The sequence below is a fragment of the Callorhinchus milii genome, unplaced genomic scaffold (genome assembly GCF_018977255.1).
Source record: "Callorhinchus milii isolate IMCB2004 unplaced genomic scaffold, IMCB_Cmil_1.0 Scaffold23, whole genome shotgun sequence".
Taxonomy (NCBI): Eukaryota; Metazoa; Chordata; class Chondrichthyes; order Chimaeriformes; family Callorhinchidae; genus Callorhinchus; species Callorhinchus milii.
The window spans coordinates 5859718-5884738 of NW_024704764.1; the positions used below are offsets into that span (position 1 = coordinate 5859718).

General features: G+C 40.8%; 1 protein-coding gene across 1 annotated transcript; it reads left to right on the plus strand.

The window, feature by feature from the left end:
- Positions 1-527: 527 nt before the first annotated feature.
- hrob (homologous recombination factor with OB-fold) lies at positions 528-23254 on the plus strand. The gene is made up of 10 exons (XM_007901536.2): positions 528-704; positions 4536-4586; positions 6279-7559; positions 12469-12552; positions 13947-14087; positions 14711-14819; positions 17315-17400; positions 18080-18202; positions 19288-19495; positions 22543-23254. The coding sequence occupies exons 1-10, from the start codon at positions 702-704 to the stop codon at positions 22596-22598; spliced, it is 2142 nt and encodes a 713-aa protein (XP_007899727.1). The 5' UTR covers positions 528-701; the 3' UTR covers positions 22599-23254.
- Positions 23255-25021: the final 1767 nt, after the last annotated feature.

Below are 25021 nucleotides of genomic sequence, written 5' to 3' on the forward strand. Positions count from 1 at the left end.
AACAGCCATCAAGTGAACAAGCAATCCTACTTTGGGGTTGTGGTCAGGGCACCAGGAAAACTGGCTGTTGCTGACCGGCTGTTGTTGGAGGTGATGGACTTTAGCTGTGGGGCAATGGGCTGTTGCTGGAGGGGGTGGGCTATTGCTGGGGGGGACGTGACATTTGCTAAGGGGTGGGGCAGTTGCTAAGGGGGTGGAGCAGTTGCTAAGGGGGTGGAGCAGTTGCTAAGGGGGTGGAGCAGTTGCTAAGGGGTGGGGCAGTTGCTAAGGGGTGGAGCAGTTGCTAAGGGGTGGGGCAGTTGCTAAGGGGTGGGGCAGTTGCTAAGGGGGTGGAGCAGTTGCTAAGGGGTGGGGCAGTTGCTAAGGGGGTGGAGCAGTTGCTAAGGGGTGGGGCAGTTGCTAAGGGGTGGGGCAGTTGCTAAGGGGGTGGAGCAGTTGCTAAGGGGTGGGGCAGTTGCTAAGGGGGTGGGGCAGTTGCTAAGGGGCGGGGCAGTTGCTAAGGGGCGGGGCTGTTGCTAAGGGCGGGCAGTGGGCGGTTGCTATGGGGGGAGGGTGTGGCCCTGTTGCTCAGGGAGCGAAGGCGGCTCCTCCCCGCGGGTCCGCGACGCTTACTCTAGTCCGGGGCTCGGCAGGGCCTCGCTCGGGCTCTGCAGTGTGTAGGCCGCGGGTGGGGGGAGAGAGAAGGTGGAGGAGCGTCGGAGATGGTAAGTGGAGACTATTATCTTTCTTTCTTTCTTTCTTTCTATGTTTATCTTTTTGTTTTGTGTTGTTTATGTATTTCTCTTTGTTTTGGTTTTTTTTGATAAAATATTAAAAAGAGATAAACTTTTAATAAAATGATGATACATTTTATTATTTTGTGTGAATGAAAGATGAATGTTTACAATAACATACTCTGGACAATTTAAATGTGGATAAAATATGCGGTAATGACGTGTAGAGAAGATCATAGGAGGAAGAAAGAAATATTACGATTTATTCGTAAGTATTCATCGTCGTCCAACAACAACAACGACAGCAGCCGAGGAGGATCTTGAGAGAGGTCTTGAAGTAGGCGGAGGGGCTGCGGGGCAGAGTTTGGGGGGCGGAGGGCAGAAAGGTCCGCCCACCTGCCAATGGTGGGGCAGGTGAGGTGAGGCGAGGGACGTGAGGCAGGCCGGAGGCCGCCGAGCGGAGGGAGGGAGGGAGGGAGGGGGCGGGCGGGCGGGATGGTCGGGGGTTAGGAGGTCGCAGAGGTAAAGTGGAGGGGCGGGGTGTGGTGGAGCAAGACCACGGAGGGCTTTGAGGACCAGGATCTTGAACTGTAGCCTCTGTGTGATGGGAAGCCGGTTGGAGTCGGGCGAGGATGGAGGTGATGGGGGTCGCGGAGCCCGGTGCGGGAGAGGACGCGGGCGGCAGAGTTCAGGATGATCTGCAGCCTGTGGAGGGAGGAGTTGGGAAGGCCGACCAGCCGGGAGTTTGCATAGTCGGGTCTCGATGTTGTGAATGCGTGTGTGAGGGTCTCGGTGGGGCAGTGGGCCTGCGGCGTGAGATCATAATAAGACAGAGAGATCAAAATATTATTATTATTCATATTTATCATAATAAGACAGATCAAAATATTATTATTCATATTTAATTTATTATAATAAGACAGATCAAATATTATTATTCATATTTATTTATCATAATAAGACAGATCAAAATATTATTATTCATATTTATTTATCATAATAAGACAGTTCAAAATATTATTAGTTATCATAATAAGGCAAGAAAGATTAGAATATTATTGTGATTATTAAGATGTTATCTTTTCTATCTCCCCTGTGACCTTCTTATTAATAATAATAGTTTTTCTTCATCTGAACCACCTAGTCTAATCCCATTAATAATAATCATCCTCAGATTTGATATTGCGCCTTATCACGTCTTTGAGACGTCTCAAACCGCTTCAGAGAATGCACTGTAAAGTGAATCGACTGTACATTTTGTGGGTCAAATGCAGCAGGCAGCCAATTGCGATAATGATAGCACAGTGTATTCCCCAACATATTGAGCGTAAATATTTGCTCCCTCGCTCTCCTAACTTGACCGTCCAAACTTTTAAGTGAACCTAGTTCTTCCCTGTTTATCTATTACAGGTATCATCAATGGTCGGGTACTCAGCATATCTGCCCCTACAACCACACACATACACACACCACCGGAATTCTGTCCCGCAATCTCTTCAGCTCACCCCTTAACTCAGCGCCTTTAAAGTCCACCTTCAAGACCTTCCTCTTTGACTGTGCTTTTGGCCACCTTCTCTTCCAAGCCCCACCCCCCCACCACCACTCATCCTCAACTCAATTGCAAACCTTAGACCGTCAAGCTCCTTGAGACATCTGTAAATTTGTACTGTGCTTTGTCAAAACCCTACATAATTTTGAACACTTCCTTCGAGTTCATTTGACCCTTCTCTAGTCCCTCGCAAGGAAACATCTTAGGTAGGATCTTAGTGAATTTCTCTGTGGCCTTGGCCTCATCCTTCCTAAGGTTTTGCACCCAGAATGGAACAGAATCACTCATCTGTAACCTAACCGATGATTTATTCATACGGGTTAGCAATACCTCTTTGCTTTCATATTCCACATCCCTGTTAAACCTAAATTCCCATTAGTTTATGTAAAAAGTGTTTACATTTAAATAACAATAATAAATCCTTGCATTTGATGTGACGCCTTAATACACCACCAAGACATCTCAAGGCATTTCACTCTATTCTACTGTGAAGTGTAGTGACTGTGTAAATGAGCCCCTTCCTCTGAAGCTATCACTCATGTGGAAGGATCCAACTTATTTTCAGAACATTATATTGGAGGACAATGATTCCTTCACAAAATAATACTGGTGCCACTTCCTACACCTAGTGTATAATGTGCAGTACGCAGAAAGTGATATCAACCTGATCATCCTGGAGTTAGATATTTTTTAGCACAGGAAACTAACTTGTGTATACCTAACCATGCTTCCAAATACTGCCGATCCATAGGAGACCTTTAAGTGAGGCAGTGCTATATTACAAGCTTCCTCTGCATTTCATTCACTGTGCTAATTGCACAACAAAATGGTACGGTATGATAAGGTGCATTATTTGCAATTGTTTTCTGGCACAGTGCTGTAATGCTGGTTGCATGGCAGACAAAACTGTAGGGAACACTTCAGTCAGGGAATCACTATCACAATAACTAGACAGACTCTGTTTTCATCTGTTCTGTACATGCCTTTCAGTGGGGAAAAAAACCCTTTTTGGAAATTCTCTGTTATGCAATGTCTTTCAGTCCTATGCCCTACAGTTATTTAAAATGAGTTTCTATATTAAAATCCATTATAGGAACAAAAGGTACATTGAAAAATGGGAGAAAATAAAATTTTATGCTTAATTAACTTTATCATCAGTGTAATAATTAAACCAGGCATTAATGGCCTGCTTAGAGGTTGTAAATGTATTTTTAATGCGAACATGGTTAATGAATGATAGTAAATTATTTGAAGGTGGATTTGTTTTATTCACTTATCAACATCAAAACAGAATGATTCCACCTGGGATTTCTACTAAATATTACATGATATTTTGGTTACATAGAATCACTACATGAAATGTGGCGATCATCACTTATAAAATGTATAAATTATTATATTGAATAAAGAATTGAGTGCCAGCCCAGATCTAGTTTCCTTCTTGCACAAAACAATGCTCATATAAATCAGGCCTCAATTTATTTTTTCACAGCTGAAAAAGAACATGTTCTAAACTACAGTATTTGGATTTTATGATTTATAGGCTGGATCATGTTTGTAAATTATCGTAACAATTAATTTTAGGATTAATTTATGGTAATGATACTCCAGCAATCATCTATTTTCTAAAAACTGCCCTTTTTCTTCTGGTAATGAAGAATTTACACCTTATTATTAGGAACAGCTCTATTTGCCTATCCAAACAATTCAGAATCTTTAAAAACCTTTGACCTCTGCTACAGCAAAAAAAGTTCCAATTTTTTAATATCTTTTCCCCTCACTGGAATCTCCCAACCCTAGTTCCTAGTTTGATCCTCATGGATATCCTCTGTATTCTCTGATAACGATATCTTCTCTGTGATATCTTTTCAATAATGGATCACCAGAATTGGACACAATCTTCCATCTATCGTCTAACTATTGTCTTGTTCAAATTTGCATTGCCTCCTTGCTCTTACAGTTCAATGCCCTCTCCACTGTAAATTCAGAAGTAATTGGGTAATTAATTAATGAGCTCATTTGAAAGTATTTGTCCTGACAACCTGTGGGTGTTTTTACACAATCATTAGACTTGTAAATAAAATGAAAACCCCACATTAAATCTTTTCTGAACAAATTAGTTTGAAATGTTTACTTCCCAAGGCAATTTTATGAAAATTACCTGGAGATGTGCACTATATACAGAAGAGTGGAGACATTACTACTCAATATTTTGCCTGTAATGTATTGTATTTATCAGTTTATTTAAAATGTTTGTTCTTTTCCTTACCCAGGCTTGCAGTTTCCAGAAGCTGTTTTCTGTGGGAGAAGAGTTTGATGATGAGGTAAGGGATATTTTCTTTTGCCCAAAGCTTTTAAGCCACGCCATTTCCTTTTCAATTACCATTTTAAGGTTTGTTCAATATGTTGGATTGTGAAAATATCCTCTTCATCTTTTGGTTAATCTCTTTGAGCATTAATTTAGATTTTTATTGCATTTTTAAAAAAATTCTGTCTTCCCAATATTATTTCTCCAATTAGTTGTTTTTTCATCTGGTGATGCGCCACAGATTGTGCTCTATTTTTAGGAGGAAAGGAATCCCTCTCTTTATCAAGACATCTCATAATTTTTAAAATCGCCATTATATCCCTTTGATCTTCTCCAGTCAGGCAAAACACAACACCACTTTATCAAGTCTTTCTACCAAATTATAATCTCTCAACTATGGTTTGATTGTCACTTTAAATGGCTAATGCAGGATAACCTTATTATAACACAATATTGGTTTGGGTCAACTGGATGTACTGTGGACCCTTGCTATACTAGAAGCGCGATGTGCTTTTAGCACTGATTGCCTGCTAACATATGTTCCTGAACTCTAGGAATGTAGAGGCAAAAAGCCTCACTGACATAAACAGGTATCCTAACCACTTTGGTCAAATGGCTTGTTTCCATGCTATCGGACATAGACTATTTGACTATGCTTTCGGTCATCTTTTCCCTCTCCATCCCTTTGGCTCTCACTCCTAGCTCGGCCCTGATGGTACTGCTAAGTGCTTTGGGACATCCTCCCAATGTGAATTTGTATTAATAGTGTATCGCTCTGTGAAGCTCGGTGCAACAACGAACTGTATGAAGACTAGAGTTTTTATTGTATTTGGGTCGAATTGTTCCTGGGCCTAGCATTTCCTTTAACATATTTGGAGATTCTGGTCGATATGGTAGAAAACAATATCCTCTGTCTCGAAGCATTCTGCATCAGTGTCTCACCTGATACTATCTGAAGTGATTTCCTGCTCACGGCTGTACAGACTGAGAAGAAGCCAAGCTGCTGATACACAGGTGTGGGACATTGATCCCATTATAGAAGGAAAAACCTTTCTTGTGGTTTTAAAATAGTAGAACAATTGTTGAATCCCAATCCTTCCTTCAGTATGCTTGTTAACGAATCGACTGTGTCTGTTCTGGCTACATACAAGAGAGTTTCGTTTCAGTGGTCGAGAGATATAATTAAGGGGACAGTTTGTATGTATCAAAGATTGCGTTCTGGCTTGGGCTGCATTCATTTTAGTTTTTATTGATGTGTGTGATGGAAATTTGGGGGTTCTTTTCTGTGTGGTCAGTTACATACAGGATTGATCCTCTTTTTAAATAAAATCTGTTTCATTGTTTTTATATCTTCATTGATTTTTGGTTGGGGGGGAGAATGGACAAATCAGACCCTCTTTCCAGAGTAAGTCCTAATGATGGTGAGCTGCAACTATTTACAGTCGATATAATGAGCTGTTGCAAAACTGACATCAATAATTCTTGTAGTCTTAGAGTGGAGACTGTTGTCTTAAAATGTAATGAGGTTATTCAGAATGTTGGAAAATGCTTTCTAAGAACTATAGAAAACTGGCTTCAGGTTAAGATCGGACCTCTGGTAGTTTGAGAGCAATGTGAGCAATTTGTAAAAAAAAGGGTAGCTTGTATTAACTGCCTTTTTGATGTTGTATAAAGCATCTGCGTTCTGTTTTTTTTCTCTTTTGGATAGGATTTCCTATCAGTCCCATTGGATGTTGAAGATGCAATGACTGGCTCATCTGCAATAAACCCGTGTGTTGGATTAAGGCCGGTCACTTTATTGCTGAGGACACCTGCTCGTTCACACAGCACTGCCAACCAGAGAGATTGTCGACCAGAATATGAGGGTACCTCAAAGGCGAGTGCTGGCAGCCAGGAAATTCCCAAAACTCCACTAGTTCCATCAGCAGATGTCACTTTGAAATCACAAACTCCTTTATGCTACCTGAACAACAAGCAGATGAAAGACTCTATCCCTAGGGCTGAATACAATGATAAAGCTCAGGAACAGAACCCTATTAAGAACGATGTTTGCGTTGCCTCAAACAAGGAAATTGACGCCGATTTATTTTGGTCAGGATGGGAAGGCTTGAATGAGTCTGGGATTGAACGGAATCCAGAATGGAATCCACCTATCAGTGAGAAGACTTCTTCAAAACTTAGATACGCTTCTGAAATCTTTCCGAAGGACGGCAATGTGAAGCTGGCAGGAAAAGTGCCTCGATTATCGGAGCGATATGAGGAGCCAAATTGTAATGAAATTGTAAATTCTAAATTTCAATGGAGGGCTACAGGGGCTAATTCTGAGAGTAGGTCCAAGGCTTTCATGCATCCATTAACTACGTTCAATCAAAGTCCAGCTAATTTGCACAATGTCAAATTCAGCGCCGTGAGAATAGGTAATACTGAGAATTCCTATGGGCAGAATAGCTCTTCTGTCTCACTTGCCAATACTTGGTACAGGACTGAAGAATCCAATTCGGTTCCATTTTCTGCCATTCGATCCCAAACACTAAAACAATTATCAGTACCGTTAATTCAAATGCCTTTTGGAAAAAACGTGCAAAGTAGCTCAAATATTCCATGCAGACTTGCGATTTCAAGTCCGAGCTTTCAGCCTGGACAACCCCAGAAACTAAGTTCTATTAGTCCGGGAAGCTGTCCAAATGCAACATCAAAGCTACAGACACCTCTTCAGAACTCCTTTAGCCCAAAAGTCTTAAATGGAGGTCTTAGAAAACCTGCCATGTCCACTGGATCGTTGAGGTGCTCCGTAGAAATCCCTTCGGTTACAGTGGGAACTCCGTATTTACCAGCTTGCCCTTCAACATCTCTGGGAACTCCTGTTGTTACCAATCACTTGATTCAGTTGGTATCAGCTGCTAATCGGACACCACAAGTTGTGAATTTGAACAGACCCCAGTCAAAAAGCAGGCGATTTCCTGGACCTGCTGGGATTCTCCCACAACAGGTATGACAACAGACAGTTTTAATACAATAATAATAATACTGCTTGCAATTGATATAGCGCCTTATCACTTCATCAAGATGTCTCAAAACGCTTCACAGAATATATTGTAAAGTGAATTAACTGTATTCGTGGGCGAAATGTGGCAACTAATATATAACAAACTATTTGAATTGCCGTATCTTTATGACACCTTATTCATTCCCCCCCCACCCACCCAGAATAGTTAGTTGTGGGCTGCAATGATGCAGGGCCTCAGAACATTAGTTAATTAGTAAAATGGAGTCCTGTAACTCAGTGGTTAGAGCACTTGCCATGCAAGCGAGACACCTGGGTTCACTTCCAGGCAGGGCAAAAACTTGGGCAAGTTTTCTTACTCCATACGCCTAATAATAATCCCTCCAAAACCAAACAATAATAAATTGATCATTTTCAATCCATGACTGTTTTTGGGACACTGCTGTGCGCAATTGTCTGCCGCTTTTCGCCCACAAATATACGGTCAATTCACTTTAGAGCATATCCTGTGAAGCGCTTTGAGACGTCTAGAAGTCGTGAAAAGAGCTGTAACAAATGCAAGGATTATAATTATTATTAATCGTAGAATTATTATTAATCGTAGAAGGAGGCTATTCGGCTCATCGTGCCTGTGCGGCTCTTGGAAGGTGCTGTCGAAATTAGTACCACTCCCCCGCGCTCTCCCCATAGCCCTGCAAACTTGTCCTTCCCAATAATGAAGGATTTCCCTTGAATTTCTATTGGATTCCAGTAGCAGACAGTAGTTCGTATATAAGAACTATCAAGAAAAGGAAAAATTCCCANTTTTTTTGTGGATAAAATGGACTTCTACGCTTATTTTTCTTATCTTACGCTTTTATTTTTATATTAAAAATAAGTGCAGTATTACAACGAAGGAATCTAAGAGGAAGTTAAATGATTTGCACAGGATGTCTGGAATCTGTAAAACATTCCTGAAACATAATCTTTTAAGTTTTTTTAAAAAGAGGGAACAGACTGTTTATGGGACACTGTCTGTGCACAATTGGCTGCTGCGTTTCGCCCACAAAATATACAATAAATTCACATTGAGGTATATTCTGTCAAGTGCTTTGAGACATCTCGAAGACTTCATAAGGCGCTATATCAAATCTAAGGATTATATTATTAACATCTATGTAAAGACCAGAGATATTATCCTATGCGGAGGGTGCTATTCAAGTTGTTATATTCTTTGATTTTATATTGTGTACGTTTACACTGACAATATCGCACAATAAGCAGCAGTATAAATGGTGTACTATCAGTTTACATGCTGTCATTTGACCCGTATACATTAGCATTAGTCCCAAACCAAGCTGGAAGCAAAGGTGCATGTGATTTGATGCCATGTGCATTAATGCACTCCAACCTCTCTGCTCAGATACATACTTAATTTATAACCCTGCTTTGCAGATTACAGCAGTCTTTTGACCTTCGATTGAAAATATGCACTTGATTCATCTTGTGTGAAAGTCAGCTAAATGCTTTCCCTTAGAATCGTACTTAAAATTGTTTGCTATAAATAATATAATAATACTAATAATCCTTGCATTTGATATAGTGCCTTAAATAAAGGCCATAAAGAAATAAATACTCATTTGCAGTGTCCAAGGACGCTTCTCAATGATTGAACTTCAAATAGGTGTGCTGGAAAAGTAGTTCATATGCGAATGAAGGCAAACTCCCAATGAGATAAAACTGAGCTAACCTTAAAATGTCTGGCACGTATTAATGTAACTTGCCATTATTTATCTGGAGGGTTGTTGGTCAGGACACTGAGATATTCTCCCTTCTCTTTTTGAATACTGTTACAGAATCTTTACCATCCAGCGGAACAGGCAGGTTTAATGCCTCATCCAAAGGTTTAACACCTTCACCAAAACTGATTACAATACTGCATTGGAATATCAGCCTACACTGTGATCTTAAAAGTCATGATGTGGGGCTTGAACACACAACTTTCTGACCCAGAAACGAGAGAGTTACCAACTGAGCCAGGCTTTTAGGTGATAGAAAAAAGTGTTACGTAAATGAGTGAACCATTCAGTTAATATTGTTTTTTGATGTGTAGCCATAAAAATTTAACATACAGTGTCACATTCGGTTAAATTGAGGTTCAATTCTTATTCTCTTTGGTTGAATTATCTCTGGTCTCAGTACAACTTGTAGCAATATGGTTTGGGTCTCTGAACCCGCTAAAATACAAGCTTGCTTTTTCTTTCAAAGATGGATGTCTGCTTGCAGTTACTTGCTGCAGTAGAAAATTGTTTTAATATATTCCACTGTACTAGATCAAGTCTTTCAGCCAAAGGAGCAGTTAGATAATGGCTTTGTATTTTATGATCATGTATTAGTTATTGAGTTATCATTATTGGGCCGTGCAGCATGGTTTGTTTTTTGTTGCTAGTTCACCCACCTTTTTACATCAGTGCCTAAGGTTTTTCCACCATCAACTTTATAAATGCATTGAGAAGAATGAGATCAACTGGGCCAAACGACCTCTTCATCCATACCTCTCTTGTCAGTTTGTGAAATCTGTTCGGGCGTTCTTGAAATGTATTTTGGCAGCCAGCTGCCTCCAAGCCCAGTTTGTTTACTTTGAAGCAATAGAAATTCACAGATTTTAAAAACATTCAAAGGCATTCTGTTGCCACCTTTGGCCCAATCCCTAAATTACAATATTTTTTGAATTATGGACAAGATTTGGACATTAAGTAACTAAATTATTATCATTTGAAGAGTTTAACCTTTAAAGGCTAAGAGTAAGCAGATAATGCTTACATTTAAATGGTGACGAATAATAATAATCCTTGCATTTGATATAGCGCCCTAGCACGTCTTCGAGACGTCTCAAAGCGCTTCCCAGAATATACTATCAAGTGAATTGATTGTATATTTTGCGGGCGAAACATTGAAGTATCTCAAAGTGCTTCATGGGTAATTACTATCAGGTGAAGTGACAGGATTTGCAGGTTTCACACAGTGACACTCCAGAGTATTGCTTCTGTTCTCAGCAGTAGAATAATATGTTTCCTTCATATTTCCCTGTGGTTTTTACTCTGTGTGATTGAATATTTTAAACCTGCAGGTAATTAGTCTAGAACACCATTTGAACGTCAGTAAATATTTTTACTGTAATTGAAAGGTGAAATAAATCAGATTCCATCTTTTTTTAAATAAAGAAATCCTACCAGCGGTTATATTGGTGCATATTGGTCAAAAAGCAGCCTGATTATATGTCATAGAGCTAACCATTTTGAGGAATTCCATTCAATAGCTGTCAAAGTTAATTGCGATGATAATTACACCAGGCCCTTTAATATCAATAGATCCACATTACTTATCTTTTTATCTTTGTTGCATTTCAAAGAAAAATCAATTCCAATTTATACTACGGGAATCTGTGTCTGTGAGTTAGTGCAGGGCATTTCAGTACTGATATTGTGAGCCATGCAGTTCATTGGAATTCAATTGTTGTCTTTCATGGATCATTTCCTGTAGAAAACTTCTCATTCAGGACGGAATTAGTAGTTAACATTATTTTTTTTGCCAACTCGAGCTCAGAGACATGAGAAGCCAGTTGTAGCACCCATTCCCTTTTGTGCTACAACAAATGAATTTAAATACTGATCAGTCAAAGCAGTTTTACATTTGTCTTTCTCTCTCTCTCTATAATATATATACATCCACTTAACCATTTGTACCATGTGTGCAAAATGTAACCAACTTCATTTGGTGAATTTTCTTCAGTTCATATTTTTCCCTATATCTCGTAGGCGTATAGCCTTCATTTGATCCTTCCATGACTATCCACGTAAAAGATTGTCTCCCAGGGTTCAAAGAACAAATCGAGTGTCCTGTATGTCTAACCTTTTTAATGAAATAGACAGTGTCATTAATCTGCGGTGTCTGTTTTTCACCTTCACCTTGAAATAAACTATTGCCGAGCTATGTCTAATTACTTGTAACCTAATTTGCCTTCCAGTGCGATCATCCTTCTAAATACCTAATAAAAGTAATAAACAAAAAGGAGGAAGGACGGTTTCTTTGCACTGTGCTCATAAAAGAGCAACGCAAAACCATTAAAGAAACAAATGAAAGCATTCAACTAGATGTCTGACTTCCAGCCTATATGTCTGCTGCTCAGCAACCGTCTAATAATATCATGATATGATGAGACAACAAAAGCACAAACTAAACCACTGTTTTAAAGAGCAAAATTTACATTTTAGCCTCGCTCTGCTCTTAATTGATTTTTTTTGCAATATGTCCTAAAGTGTTTGACTTGATTTTAATGGTTTTCTTTCAACATTTGTGGAGTTAGGCTTGTCTAAATGTTTAACCAACTGTATATATTTAAGGGGTCATTTAAAGCCCTAGTGTGCACTATGCACTAGAGCAACAACAGAGGGACATTCAATACTGTGTGGGGGTCAGGAAGCACACAATATTGAATTTTAAACTTAAAATGCAGAAACAAATTCAGGGGTTAGTTTGCATCTCTGCCCCCACACTCTGGAACTTTATCCCGCAATCCCTCCGCCTCACCCCCTCTCTCGCCTCCTTCAAGTCCTGTCTAAAGACCTTCCTTTTTGACCGTGCCTTCGGCCACAGCCCCCACCCTCCTGACCCCAACTACCAGCTCGGGTCGAAAAAACCCTGACTGTCGAGCACCCTAGGACATCTTTGCGACGTGAAAGGCGCTGTACGAGTGTCATTTGTTGTTGCTCTTGTTTGTTTGTTTGCACGGAATTTTCCATTGCACGTTGTAACGCGATGACCTTAGTGGCAGATTATTGCTCTTTACCTTGTGAAGCTTTTCCTAATCTGAGATGCCGGGTTTGCTCATTTGCTGTTCGGGCTTATCTTCCAGCACATTGGGAAAAACCTGGAGGAAATCTTGATCTCAGCATCACATATGCCAGCTCATGGTGCAGTGGCCAAACTACAGCCTCAGGTAATCATTCTGTGGCTTCATTTAAACAAATGTCTTATAATGCTATTTTCATAGTTGGCAATGTCTTATTTTAAAGAATGTATTTGAACAATATCTTTGTATTTTATACTTTTTTTTACAATGCAATATTGCAGTGGCTCAAGCTGCCTATGTGATATAATAGTAATTCATACAGAAGGTTGCATGTTTGAATCTCACATTTATTGACTTTGCTGATCTCAGCCAAGACAACATCTGGACCGCTACAATTGGCCTTGATATCTTTTGGTTTTTTTTGGTCAGCCGGGTATCTGGGACGTGCAGAAATCAATCATCTTGGACTTAAGATGATTGATGTACCAGAGAGTACAAAATACTGGGTTAGGCAGATGGCAAAAGCACAAACTAAACCGCTGCTTCCAGGGCAAAATATACGTTTTATCCCCTCGACGTGCTCTTAATTGATAATTTTCCAAAATACAAAATGTTTTATCATTAGCTTTAATTGACAAATTGTTGTCAAAACTATTTTGTTCAGCTTCTACCAGGTCAGGCACTGACTGTCAACTTCCTGATTGCTCACTTCGATATGATGAACCTCTGTGTTTTGCTTGACCCTCTACGCTTTTTAATCTGGGTTCGAACCAAGTCCCTTTTCCTCTTATCTCTGGAACACCGTCTGTCTCTGCCATTACTTCACTTCCAGCACAGCCCAAACCCTCATCCAATGGCCAGTACCACAAGCTACAGATCATTCCGAACTCCGCAGCTTTCATTCTCTCCTACACTGGGCTTTGCAAGCCCATCACCCCATCTTTGCTTAACTCCACTGGCTTTCCCCCAACAGATCCTGGTCCTCACCTTCAAATACCTCTACGACCACCCTGTTTTCTGTAGCTCTACTTCTCTAGCCTCGCTCTCTGCTCCACCGACTCTGGCCTCCTTCATGCCTTTTATTCCCACCATTGGTGGGCGAGCTTTCAGACAATTTGCCCCAGCGTGTTTTCTCCTGCCTCTCTGCTTTCAAATCCAGTCTAAAGACCCATCTCTTAAACTGTGCCTTCAGCCAGTTACCATTCACGGCTCTTATAAGAAATAAATAATAATCCTTGCATTTGATATAGCACCTTGTCACGTCTTCTAGATGTCTCAAAGTGCTTCACAGAATATACTGTAAAGTGAATTGACTGTATATTTTGCGAGTGAAACTCAGCAGCCAATTGCGCACAACAGTGTCCCATAACAGTCATTTATTGACTGTTATTATTAAAATTATTATTTATTTCCCTCCTAACCTGGACTTCCACTCCGTCTTTGCAAAACAGTTTGAGGCCTTTTTCCCTATGGGAAATGCTTTATAAGTGTAAATTTGCTGTGGTTGAATAGTTGGTGATGATGTTTAATTTCCTACTAAGGAGATTCCAAGTTCTCAGCAATTTCTTGAAGATGACTTTGGGAGAGGTCCCTGGGCTACAATGAAAGCTGAGCTGATGTTGGACGAGCAAGATCCTGACTGCTTCCTTCGAAGTTATAGCATAATCATGGTGCTACGAAAGGTAAAATTGAGCTTCATAGTAACCGTGAGTCTTGAAATCATTACAGTGAAAGTCGCATAAGTCTGCATCGGTATAAATCGTACAATCGCCTAAGTTGTACATCTACCCAAGTCCCGTTCAAGAGTTTATATTCTGTGAAAGTTTGACATAACTCATACTTTGCATAAGTTGTATTAAATATATTAAATATACAAATGTAATTTTGTTGTTGTTGTAGAGTCCCAGCTGATACGACTTAGTGAGGTTTACTGTTAAATTGTATGTTTTTTTTGTTTCACGATTTATTCTTACTATTAATATAAAAAAATTGAAATGCCATCTTCTGTGAAGTGCTTTGTGGTGTCTCGAAGACGTGATAAGGCGCTATAACAAATTATTATTATTATTCTAATATTGGGGGGGAAAAAACTAATGAGAAACAAAATTCATACAGCTGGTAATGTATGTCGAGAATCACCCTTGGTTTAAACTGATGTTGAGCACTCATTTGAGGTTCTTTTGGTCGATGCAAAGTTTTACTGAGATCATTTGTATTTTTTTTCTCTCTCGAATAAGTGATGTTGAAACGGTGGCTGAAGATTGCGATGTATTTTAATCCCTTTCTCTGTTATGCGTTCTTAAAGGCAGCGTTAAAGCAGCTTCCGAAAGGCAAGGTTCCCTACATGGCTGTTCTTGTGAAATCATTGACTCGCACAAATACGGATGGCAGTGCAGTTTTCAAGGATCCATCAGGTAGAGTTTCCACCAATTAGGATTCATCGCCTCTTCAATGTATCAATAAAAATCAATGTATCAACTAGTCACAGAGCCTAATAATAATCCCTCCAAAAACCAAAAACAATAATAAATTGGTCATTTTCAATCTACGACTGTTTGTGGGACATTGCTGTGCGCAATTGGCTGCCGCGTTCGCCCACAAATATACAGTCAATTCACTTTACAGTGTGTTCGGTGAAGCGCTTTGGGACGTCCTCCCGACGTGAAAAGCGCTATATCAAATGCAAGGATTATTATTATTATAGTCCATAAAAAACAATATAAAATGCAGTGATGTGATGATGCACAATGCCAACCTTGACTTCAAATTACTTGATCTAGTTTCCAATGATTATACTGCCCTTTAGAGTGTCTGTTGCAATGAAGCATATTGTTCCTTGTTCAAACTAACTAAGCAGCCTAAAATGTGCATTTAAGGGTAAATCTGTGTTATACACATGCCTCTCTGCTCCTTTTCCACGGACTCATTTTTCCATGACATGTAATAACAATAGTAATAACCCTTGCATTTGATATAGCCTTATCACGTTTTTGAGACATCTCAAAGCGTTTCACAGAATATACTGTAAAGTGAATTGACTGTATATTTTTGTGGGTGAAATGTACGTTATTCTCTTACTGGCCTCTACTAATTAAATAGGAATGGTTTGCCAATACCGCAAGTTGAGGTCAGTTGTCGTGTGAAGTATTCCAGGCTCAATACTCTGAATTCCTGTAATTCCTTTTTTTTCCCCAATGTTTTTTTCGGAATACACTGACTCTTGGGGATATGTTGCACAAGTAGCTTACCCAAGTAATTAACCATTACCCAAGGCTAAATGTGTGATCTTAAGACAGCAAGAGTGGGTAAGTTGTGAGTGTGCAGTGTCAGTCGAGCCTGATCAAAAAAAATCTAAAAACAAACCTGTCACTTCAATCCACGACTGTTTGTGGGACACTGCTGTGCGCAATCAGCTGCTGCGTTTCGCCCACAAAAATATACAGTCAATTCACTTCACAGTATATGCTGTGAAGCCCTGTGAGACGTTTCGAAGATGTGGTAAGGCGCTATATCAAATGCAAGGATTATTATTTGATTATCCCGTTCTCATAAGCACAACAACCTCTGAATAATGATCAAAAAGAAAAAGCCCTATTTTTTTTTCCCCTCCTCCCTCTGCCCGGGGTTGCTTGTAGCAATTTGTGCAGCTCCTACTGAGATCAGCTAATCCAATGCAAACAAGCAGATAACTGTTTAAGAGGTGTGGCAGAGAAGCTGCTTGTTTTTTAAGCCTCAAGGAAAAAAACTTTTCAATATGATGTTTTTTCCATCATGAGAAGGAAATGTGCTCAACATGATTATGAACAGCAAAGTTCTTTCTTGTTTTGAGATTCAAAGGAAAAGCGGCAAAAAAAAATTGTGGCAGTCTGCAGCTAGCTAAAACTTGTTTAATCCTCAGATGACTTGTGGCTGCATTTGCTTCAGGAAAAGCAAGCCACATTTCAAAACTTGCATTCAAAGTTCTGAACTTTGTAAGCATTTGATCATTGCTTAATGGCAGCGATACAGGGAAGAGTGCTGATCTCTGCTCAGATCATTTCAGTGAAGGCGTAGCTCAGTGGTTACAGCACTCGCTTCGCAAGTGAGAGGACCCGGGTTCGATTCCCGGGCAGGGTGAAATGCTGGGCAAGTTTCCTTACTCCACATGCCTCTGTTTACCTAGCAGTAAGTAGGAACCCAGGTGTTAGTTGATTGGCGGATCATTTTTCCGGGGGTAATAATTCCTTCCAAAAAAATGATGAATTGGTCACTTCAATCAACGACTGTTTGTGGGACACTGCTGTGCGCAATTGGCTACTGCGTTTTGCCCACAAAATATAGTCAATTCACTTTCCAGTATATTCTGTGAAGAGCTTTCAGACGTCTAGAAGACATGATAAGGCGCTATATGAAATGCAAGGATTATTAGTATTAGTATGATGATAATGCATTTTACATCCGGCAACATGACAAATGTCTTCTCAAGTTGTAGTAGCTCGTGTCATTGTGATAATAAATAATAATAATCCTTGCATTTGTTATAGCGCCTTATCAAGTCCTCTACACAAATCAAAGCGCTTCACAGAATATACAGAACATTTTCAAAGCTGAGACTGATAGATTCTTGAAAAATAGAGGGATTAGGGGATATGGGGATAGGGCAGGTAATCAGAGTTAAGTGAGAAGATCAGCCATGATCTTATTGAATGGCGGAGCAGGCACGAAGGGCCGAATGGCCTACTCCTGCTCCTAATTCTTATGTTCTTATGTGCTTATACTGTGAAGTGAATTGACTATATATTGTTTGTGAGCGAAACGCGGCAGCCAATTGCGCACAGCAGTGTCCCGCAATCAGTCGTAGATTGAGTACCCAAAATTATTTATTTATTTGAAGGAATTTAGTATTGCAAACCCAATTCTGCCTTTGCAGGTGAGATGCAGGGAACTGTACACCGCCAGCTTCTGATAGAGAAACCAAATGAGCTAAAGCCTGGAACTGTCCTTCTCCTGAAACAGGTCAGAACTCTGTGTAACTATCTCTATCATCTATCTTATTATCTTAGTTTACTTTAGGATGGGGGCGGAGTGGGGGGAAGCGACTTTTTTAGGCTGCCTGTAATTTTACAAATTCCTTAGTGTCAATCAACATATTTGTTGACAATGAATCTCCAGCAGGCTTATTTGGCACAATGGGCTTCACACACTCTGAAGAAACCCCTATGTAGTCAATTATTGGCGCTGAATTGTATTAAATTTAACCTGGAATTTTCCAAAGTATTAAAGCTTTCTGCAGAACTACGCACTCTTCCATCCCTTTTTATAAAAGAAAATGACTCCGAGAAGGACAATTGAGCAATGCTACAATTTATTTTCTGCAGCAGCACCTATTACTGTATTCTCTCTGAAGGCGGGCAAGGTGAATGTACAAGATAGTCAAGTCGCTCTGAAAGGCTCTGTGCACACAGTTCTCTGAAGAGCAGTGTGTGGGGAACTTTGGGTCAATATAAGCGAAGGCATACGAGACATTCCCTCTTCGCATGAGGAGAGAGAGACCATTGTGATTCTGGAGGAATCCCCTTGCTTGGGAAGTGTTTTTTTTTGTGTGGGGAGGTGAATGTAAAACTAAATATTGTGCTGAAGGAGAAGAAGTTAGCATTTCTGCAGTGCTGACCTGTGTCCTTGTTCTCGTGTTCAGATTGGTGTCTTTTCTCCATCACATCGAAATCACTACTTAAATGTGACTCCAAACAATGTGTTGCGAATATATCCCCAAGGAGGGGGTAGCTGTGGTGGTAGCCTCCCATCTGAGAGTCTCCAGGTAAGAGTCTGCGCTGGGTACCCTCAGCCTCTCTGTCCCCAGCCTCTGGAACTCCATCCCACAGTCCCTCCTCGCCCCCTCTCTTGCCTCCTTCTACAACAACATCAAAATTACATTTGTATAGTGCCTTCATGTTGGGGGGGCATCCCAAAGCCATGAACAGTAAGGGATCAGGCCCCTAGCATGTGGGTAGGGGCAGGGTTGAGGAAGGGCAGAGAGGTAGAAGGGTGGTTGAAGATCCTCCTCTTCTCTCAAGACCCTCATCTCAAGACTCTTTTCTTCAGCCATGCCTTAGGTCACCCTCCTACCCCTACTCTCCCTGCCCTCCACCCCTCCTGATCCCAACCACCAGCTTGGGTGCGGATCTCTGACTGCCCAGCACCTTGGGGCATCCTCCTGTCATGAAATGCGCTGTACAAATGGAATTTGTGGTGGTTGTTGTTGTTGTATCTCTGAATAGTGAAGCAACTTGTTACCAAGTACTGTTTGAAAGTATCTGGGGTGGTGCAAAAAGACAAGAGAGAAAGAAAGGGAATAGGGAGCTTCTCTCTGTAGCTGAACTAACTGAGAAGATGTGCCTGGCAATATCGCTGTAATCCAAAGCAGACTTGTAGATCGTAAACCTCTTTGTTGACAGGTTACTATTAGTTGCAATGCCTTCATTGTCACCAACTAATAATTCTAGTATTTCTCTGTAATATCTTCATTCTATGGATACATTGACACTGCATAGGATCCTTATTAGACTTTTCTTATAATAAATAAAAATAATCTTTGCATTTGATACAGCGGCTTATCACGTCTTCGAGACTTCTCAAAGTGCTTCAGAGAATATACTGTAAAATGAATTGACTGTATATTTTGTGGGCGAAACATATCAGCCAGTTGCGCACAGCGGTGTCTCACAAACAGTCGTGGATTGAAGTGACCAAATTATTATTATTATGTTTGTTAAGGAATTATTACCCCCGGAAAAGCGATCCGTCGATCAACTAGCAACCAGGTTCCTACTTGCTAGGTAAAACTGCTTATGTCTGCCTGTGACGGAGATTTAGTTTGTTACTCATGTGCATTTTGTGTTTCAGGCCATCAATGGATTTTCACAACAATCTGCCTCTAATTCACTGGCCGGCTCTCTCCATGAAACCAGAGTTGGTAATTTGTCCACGGTCTCCAGTAAAACGTCCTGCCCAGAACCTGCAGCTTTCACTTCTTCAAGTTCAAAAAAGGAAACAGTGAAAGTGCTCATATCTAAAGACAGCACATTGCAATGTGATGACGGCTGGGAATCAGGTAGGTCAGATGTGGAAGATTATTCCAAAGGGGGATAAATAACATTTTCGACCCCAAGCTACAGGATGTGACTTGGTGCAAATGGAAAAGAACAGTACACAATAATAATAATAATAATCCTTGCATTTGATATAGCACCTTATCACATCTTCGAATCGTCTCAAACAGCTTCACAGAATATACTTTAAAGTGAATTGACTGTATTTTGTGGGTGGAAACTTGGACAAACAAAGAATGTCCACATGGAAACAGGCCACTCAACTCAACCAGTCCGTATCATTACTTATCACCCTCTATTATGCTCCCCCTTTGGTGACATTATCCGCAGACATGGGGTAAATTTCCACATGTATGTGGATGACACCCAACTCTATCTCTCTGCCTCCACCCTCAACTCCAGGACTACTGGCGTCCTGACCAACTGCCTGTCCAACATCAAGTCCTGGACGAGGGCCAACTTTCTCCAACTCAACGTCAGGAAGACTGAGGCCCTCCTGGCTCGCGCCAGCGCCTCCGCACTTCGGGCACTGGCAGCATCAGCCTCCACGGCTGCACACTCAACCTCACTAAGCCAGTCAGGAACCTGGGTGTCTTGTTTGACCCTGAACTGTCCTTTCTCCCCCACATTCACGCCATGACCGGCATTGCCTACGACCACCTCCGCAATATTGCCAGACTCTGCCACTGCCTCACCCCTCAGGCTGCCAAAACCCTTACCCACGCATCAAGGCTTGATTACGGGAATTCCCTCCTCATCGGACTTCCCAACTCTTCCCTTCACAAGCTGCAGATCATCCAAAACTCTGCAGCTCGTGTACTCTCGTGCACCAGGCTCCATGACCCCATCACGCCCACCCTCGCCCGACTCCACTGGCTCCCCATCCCCCAGAGGATCGAGTTCAAGATCCTCGTCCTCACTTTCAAAGTCATCCATGGCCTTGCCCCCTCCTACCTCTGACCTGCTGACTCCCTACCAACCTGCCCACTCCCTCTGTTTAGCGGGTTCTGGCCTGCTCCATGTCTCCCCCCGATCCGCCCTACCATCGGTGGCCAGACTTTCAGCCTCTCTGCCCCCACGCTCTGGAACTCCATCCCTCAGTCCCTTCGCCTCGCTTCCTCCCTTGCCTCCTTCAAGACCGGTCTCAAGACCCTTCTCTTCGATCGTGCCTTTGGTCGCCCTCCCACCTCTCTACCTCGCCTCACCCCTGCACCACCCCTCCCCCATGGGCCCCGACACCTGACTGACTGTTCAGTGCTTTGGGACGTCCTCCCGACGTAAAAAGTGCTCTATAAATGTATTTTTGTTGTTGTTGTCATAATATGCACAAGCATTCATTCATTCCTTACACCCTCCCACACCCTTCTAATTCCCCTCTCCCTCTAGTGAACATCTAGCATCCCAGAGTGCATCTACACTCTGATTCAACCACTGCTTCAGGCAGTGAATTCCATAATCTCACTACCCTCAGGGCAAAGTAGTTCCTCCTAAATTTGAAGTAATGTATTATTCAGCCAATTTGATAGTTTTGTAGTCTGACTTGTGTCTGGACCGGTTCTTGAAGCAAAGCTGCCCAATCAGTTCCCCCACCCTCCCCTGCCCGATAACCATTCCCTTCCAAAGTCTTTTCAAAATAGATTTATTATTTGAGATTTTCTTTTGCAAAATAACAATGTGAAATTTGTGGGTTTAAAGTGAACAAATTTCCTTGGAAAAATTTAGAATATTCCAGAAAAGGGGAAGATGAATAACTGTCGATACAAGGGTGACACGAGGTGCCTTGACCCTACCCTGCGTGAAGGGCACGATATACATGTAAATCGTTGTTAAATAAGGAGTATATAATGTGACCTAATTACATCTAAAACATCTTTCGGTGCAGGAGACTATTAGGATTATTTTTGACTTCTTAATGAAAGAAATGATCAGAGCAGTAACTGAAGTGCCTACAGTCTGCAGTTTTTGGATCCAGCCGTCTTTGAAACATGCTGCAGCTTATGCTGTGTCTACTCCTTTGTATAAATTGCAGTAGTCATGTATCCACATGATCAGCCTTGAAGCTCTCCCATTAATGTTTCCAGCGGTTTATGATCCAGTCGATGTTGATCCCTCGATATAAGTGCTTGTGTAAATTTATACATTATGAGACTGGTTAAGATGGGTTTCATCATCATCACAATTCTCATTGGAAAAAGCACTGTTTGTTTGATTGCGTGTCTATACATCCGAGTACATTTTAAGAGTACAAGTAGGGTAGGCAGATGGGTCAAACTACTAGCTAAGCAAGGTTTGTTGTGTTGTAACCCTAAACCTACAAAAAGTGCAAGAATACTCCAATTAATTGATTGTTCGTGACCCAGCGAAAATATAATTGTAAACATTGAATTACTAATTTTTATTCAGCATTGATAGAGCTGCGTAATAGAGAAACAGCACACTCTACTGTTAGCAGTGAGTAGATCTGGCTGGACTGTGTTTTGCCTGTTGGTTGAGCTGCCTGACTCAGTAATGTGGTCAATGGACATGACTGAGTGAAGTACAACAATGTAAATCTTAAAAGTTCACAGTTCATTGAAATCCAAGTCCCTTGTTTTCTTGGCTGTTATCCTTCTAAAGGAATTGGTACTGGCATTCACTGTAGCTGTCTCAGAGTTCAGCTGCCCACTTAGCATATAGTTCCAGTTTTTTCAACACTTCCAAATCACTTAGTATCTGTTGTCTCGTGGCTTTGCGTTTAAATTGCAACGGAGTGAGTACTTGCATAATTATAAATTCACGTCGTCGGTTTGGAAACCCAAAAGATAAAGTGGTCTCTATTTTCATTTGGTGACAACACATGACTTCTATTGTAGACGGACGTCTCAACACATTATTCGATGTTGGTTTCAGCCACATTTAAAGGGAAAGAGGTGCTTAGTCCTGACATTGTCGAACTGAATCCTTCTCAAAGTGGTTAATGCGTTGTGAAAAAAACCAAGAGGTTTCAGGGAAGGAACCTCACATGTCCAAACTGCTGACTACAACTTTTTAACCTATTCTTTCTCTGCAGATGACCTTGATTTCCTGTTAGCTGAGCTACCTGACGAATCCTTCTCTGCCTCTTAGCCACTCACTCCATACACCTGAGAAGCCAGGAATGGAAACCTGCAAAGATTTCTTCTGTTCTATATTTTTGTATATACTGAGAGCCAGGCGATAAAATATGAATGGAAAGCTAGCTACCCAAGAACATTTCAATTAGGACTTATTCTTCCAGCAAATTGAGGTCTGATTTGCCGTCATTTGCATTATTTCTTAACCCTATTCCTTAAGAAGGAATCCTGTTATTATTCCTGTCTCTGTTAACTGTGCTTCAGAAGTAGATATTATCAGAGTTTCATGATTTACTTCTGGTTGATAGAAGGGGGCCTCGTACGTGGGACTCTGGTTCCTCATTAAGGGAATCCTCTTTAAGAAATACTGCAAACTTAGACCCCCCATTGGGACATGAATTGTGATGGCTTAAAATAACAGAGGTCATTGTTTAATAGGCAGCATCACTCAGTCATTCCTCTTTTCTTTACTCTAAAACTTTCACAAGATGCATTTGAAATAATGAGCCAAAAAAAGGAGTTTATTTTGATTTAGCTTATAATTGTTCAACTCAGCCTGAAGCTTCTATATTTTCGTCAAATCTGCTGGTTATTGAGTATGAGAAAAGAATGTTGATTGTGGTCATTTATGTTCAGCAAATATTAAAATATGCAATTTGTTCTTCAGTGTTTCCTCTGTCTTGTACTGAACTTTATTAACACTTCCGAGATGCTGCTCCATGCAAAGGGTGCTATATAAATGCAAGTTGTTTTCTTAGCAGTATGAGCGAATCCTGAGACAACAGTAGATAAGAATAAAAACATGAATTCCAAACCATTTGTTTTTTATCAAGCTTAATCAGCACAGTTCGACAATACTGTCCATTTAGTTGTGCAGTTTTTAATGTGTACTCCTGTTTAGAAAATCTAGCTTAGTTGGTCAGAACTTTTGGAGCACTACATATTGTGGATGTGCCGTTCGATGGCTGAGATGGTAAACCAAGGTCTCATCTGCCTGTTCAGGTGAATGTTAAGAGATCCCGTGATATTACTTAGAAGAGAGTTTCTCCTAGTGTCCTGGCCAACAATATTCCAGATAAAATTGGTCATTCACTTCATGGCTGTTTGTGGAAACTTTCTATGCAGAATTGGCTGCCATGTTTATTTACAAATACAGAAGTCAATACACTTTATGGAAAACTTTGAAATGCTTTGAAATGTCCTCCTGACATGAAAGGTACTGTATAAGCGTAAATTATATTGTTATTGTGTTAATAGGCACCATATCAAAAGCAAGGATCATTGTTATTGTGGAGTAGCACCATTTTGAGAATTATTTGCCTCGAGTCTAGACAGACAAGCAGACTTTGTTGTCTCATCTAAAGTGTTCTCTCTTCAGTGCGACCTGCTGATCATCTGAGTTTGAAACTCCTCTTGTCTTAATCTTAATCCCTGTAGTCTTCAAGATTTAAGAAAATTCTTCGATTTAATCTTATTTTTGAAGACAAAGCTGAATTTTAACTTATACCAAAATTCTTTAAGTCCTGGAGGCTAATGCCAAGTCCAATTTTGGCAAATTGATGTTCCTCATGTTCCATACTTGTGCTTTCAAGTGCCTTTGTAATTTGGATTCAAAGCACGAATACAGGTTTGTGAAGTGAGCGTCTTAGATGAATATTACAACTTGTAACTTGCAGTTACTATTTCTGTATCACTTTTCCGTAATGTTTAGCATCTTTTGTTTGCAAATGTCAGGATTTGTTTGTCGCCTAGAAACAAGTCAGGATCCTGGACCGATCAGAACAAGAGCTTGTCACTGTTCATAGATTAACAGTAAAGACTACACCAGCAGCTATTGTGAAAAGTTCATAAACATTCAATGTTCAGCTCCTACCAGTAACTTGCCTTTGAGACGTGTCGAGAGTTTGCAAGCTCAGGTTTGGGAATCGGTTCCTGAATTTCGTGTTTATAAACTGATGGACCAAATAAAGATCAATTTACTTTTTTTACAAAAACATTTGGCGGAAAAAAGTTTGTTTGAATATAGAATCATAGAATGTTACGGCACAGAAGGAGGCCATTCGGCCCATCGAGTCTGTGCCGGCTCTTTGACAGAGCAACTGACTTTTATTAACCCCACTCACCAGCTTTCTCCCCATAACCCTGCAAACCTGTCTTCCCCAGATACCTATCCAGTTCTCTCTTAAATGTTGTTATCGAATCGGACTTCACTGCCCTTTCGGGCAGATCATTCCAAATTCTAACAACTCGCTGAGTGAAAAAATTTCTTCTAACCTCCCCTCTGCTTCTTTTGGTAGATATCTTAAAACTGTGACCACGAGTCAGACACACCTACCAGTGGAAACAGCTTTTCCCTATCTAGCCTGTCAAAACCTTTCATGATCTTGAAGACCTCTATCAGGTCCCCGCGTAACCTTCTCGGCTCTAATGGGAAAA

Coding starts and splice junctions, on each gene's coding strand:
- hrob (XM_007901536.2), top strand. Junction 4,587..6,278: donor GAGAAGAGTTTGATGATGAG/GTAAGGGATATT, acceptor TCTTTTGGATAG/GATTTCCTATCAGTCCCATT. Junction 14,820..17,314: donor AGTTTTCAAGGATCCATCAG/GTAGAGTTTCCA, acceptor CTGCCTTTGCAG/GTGAGATGCAGGGAACTGTA.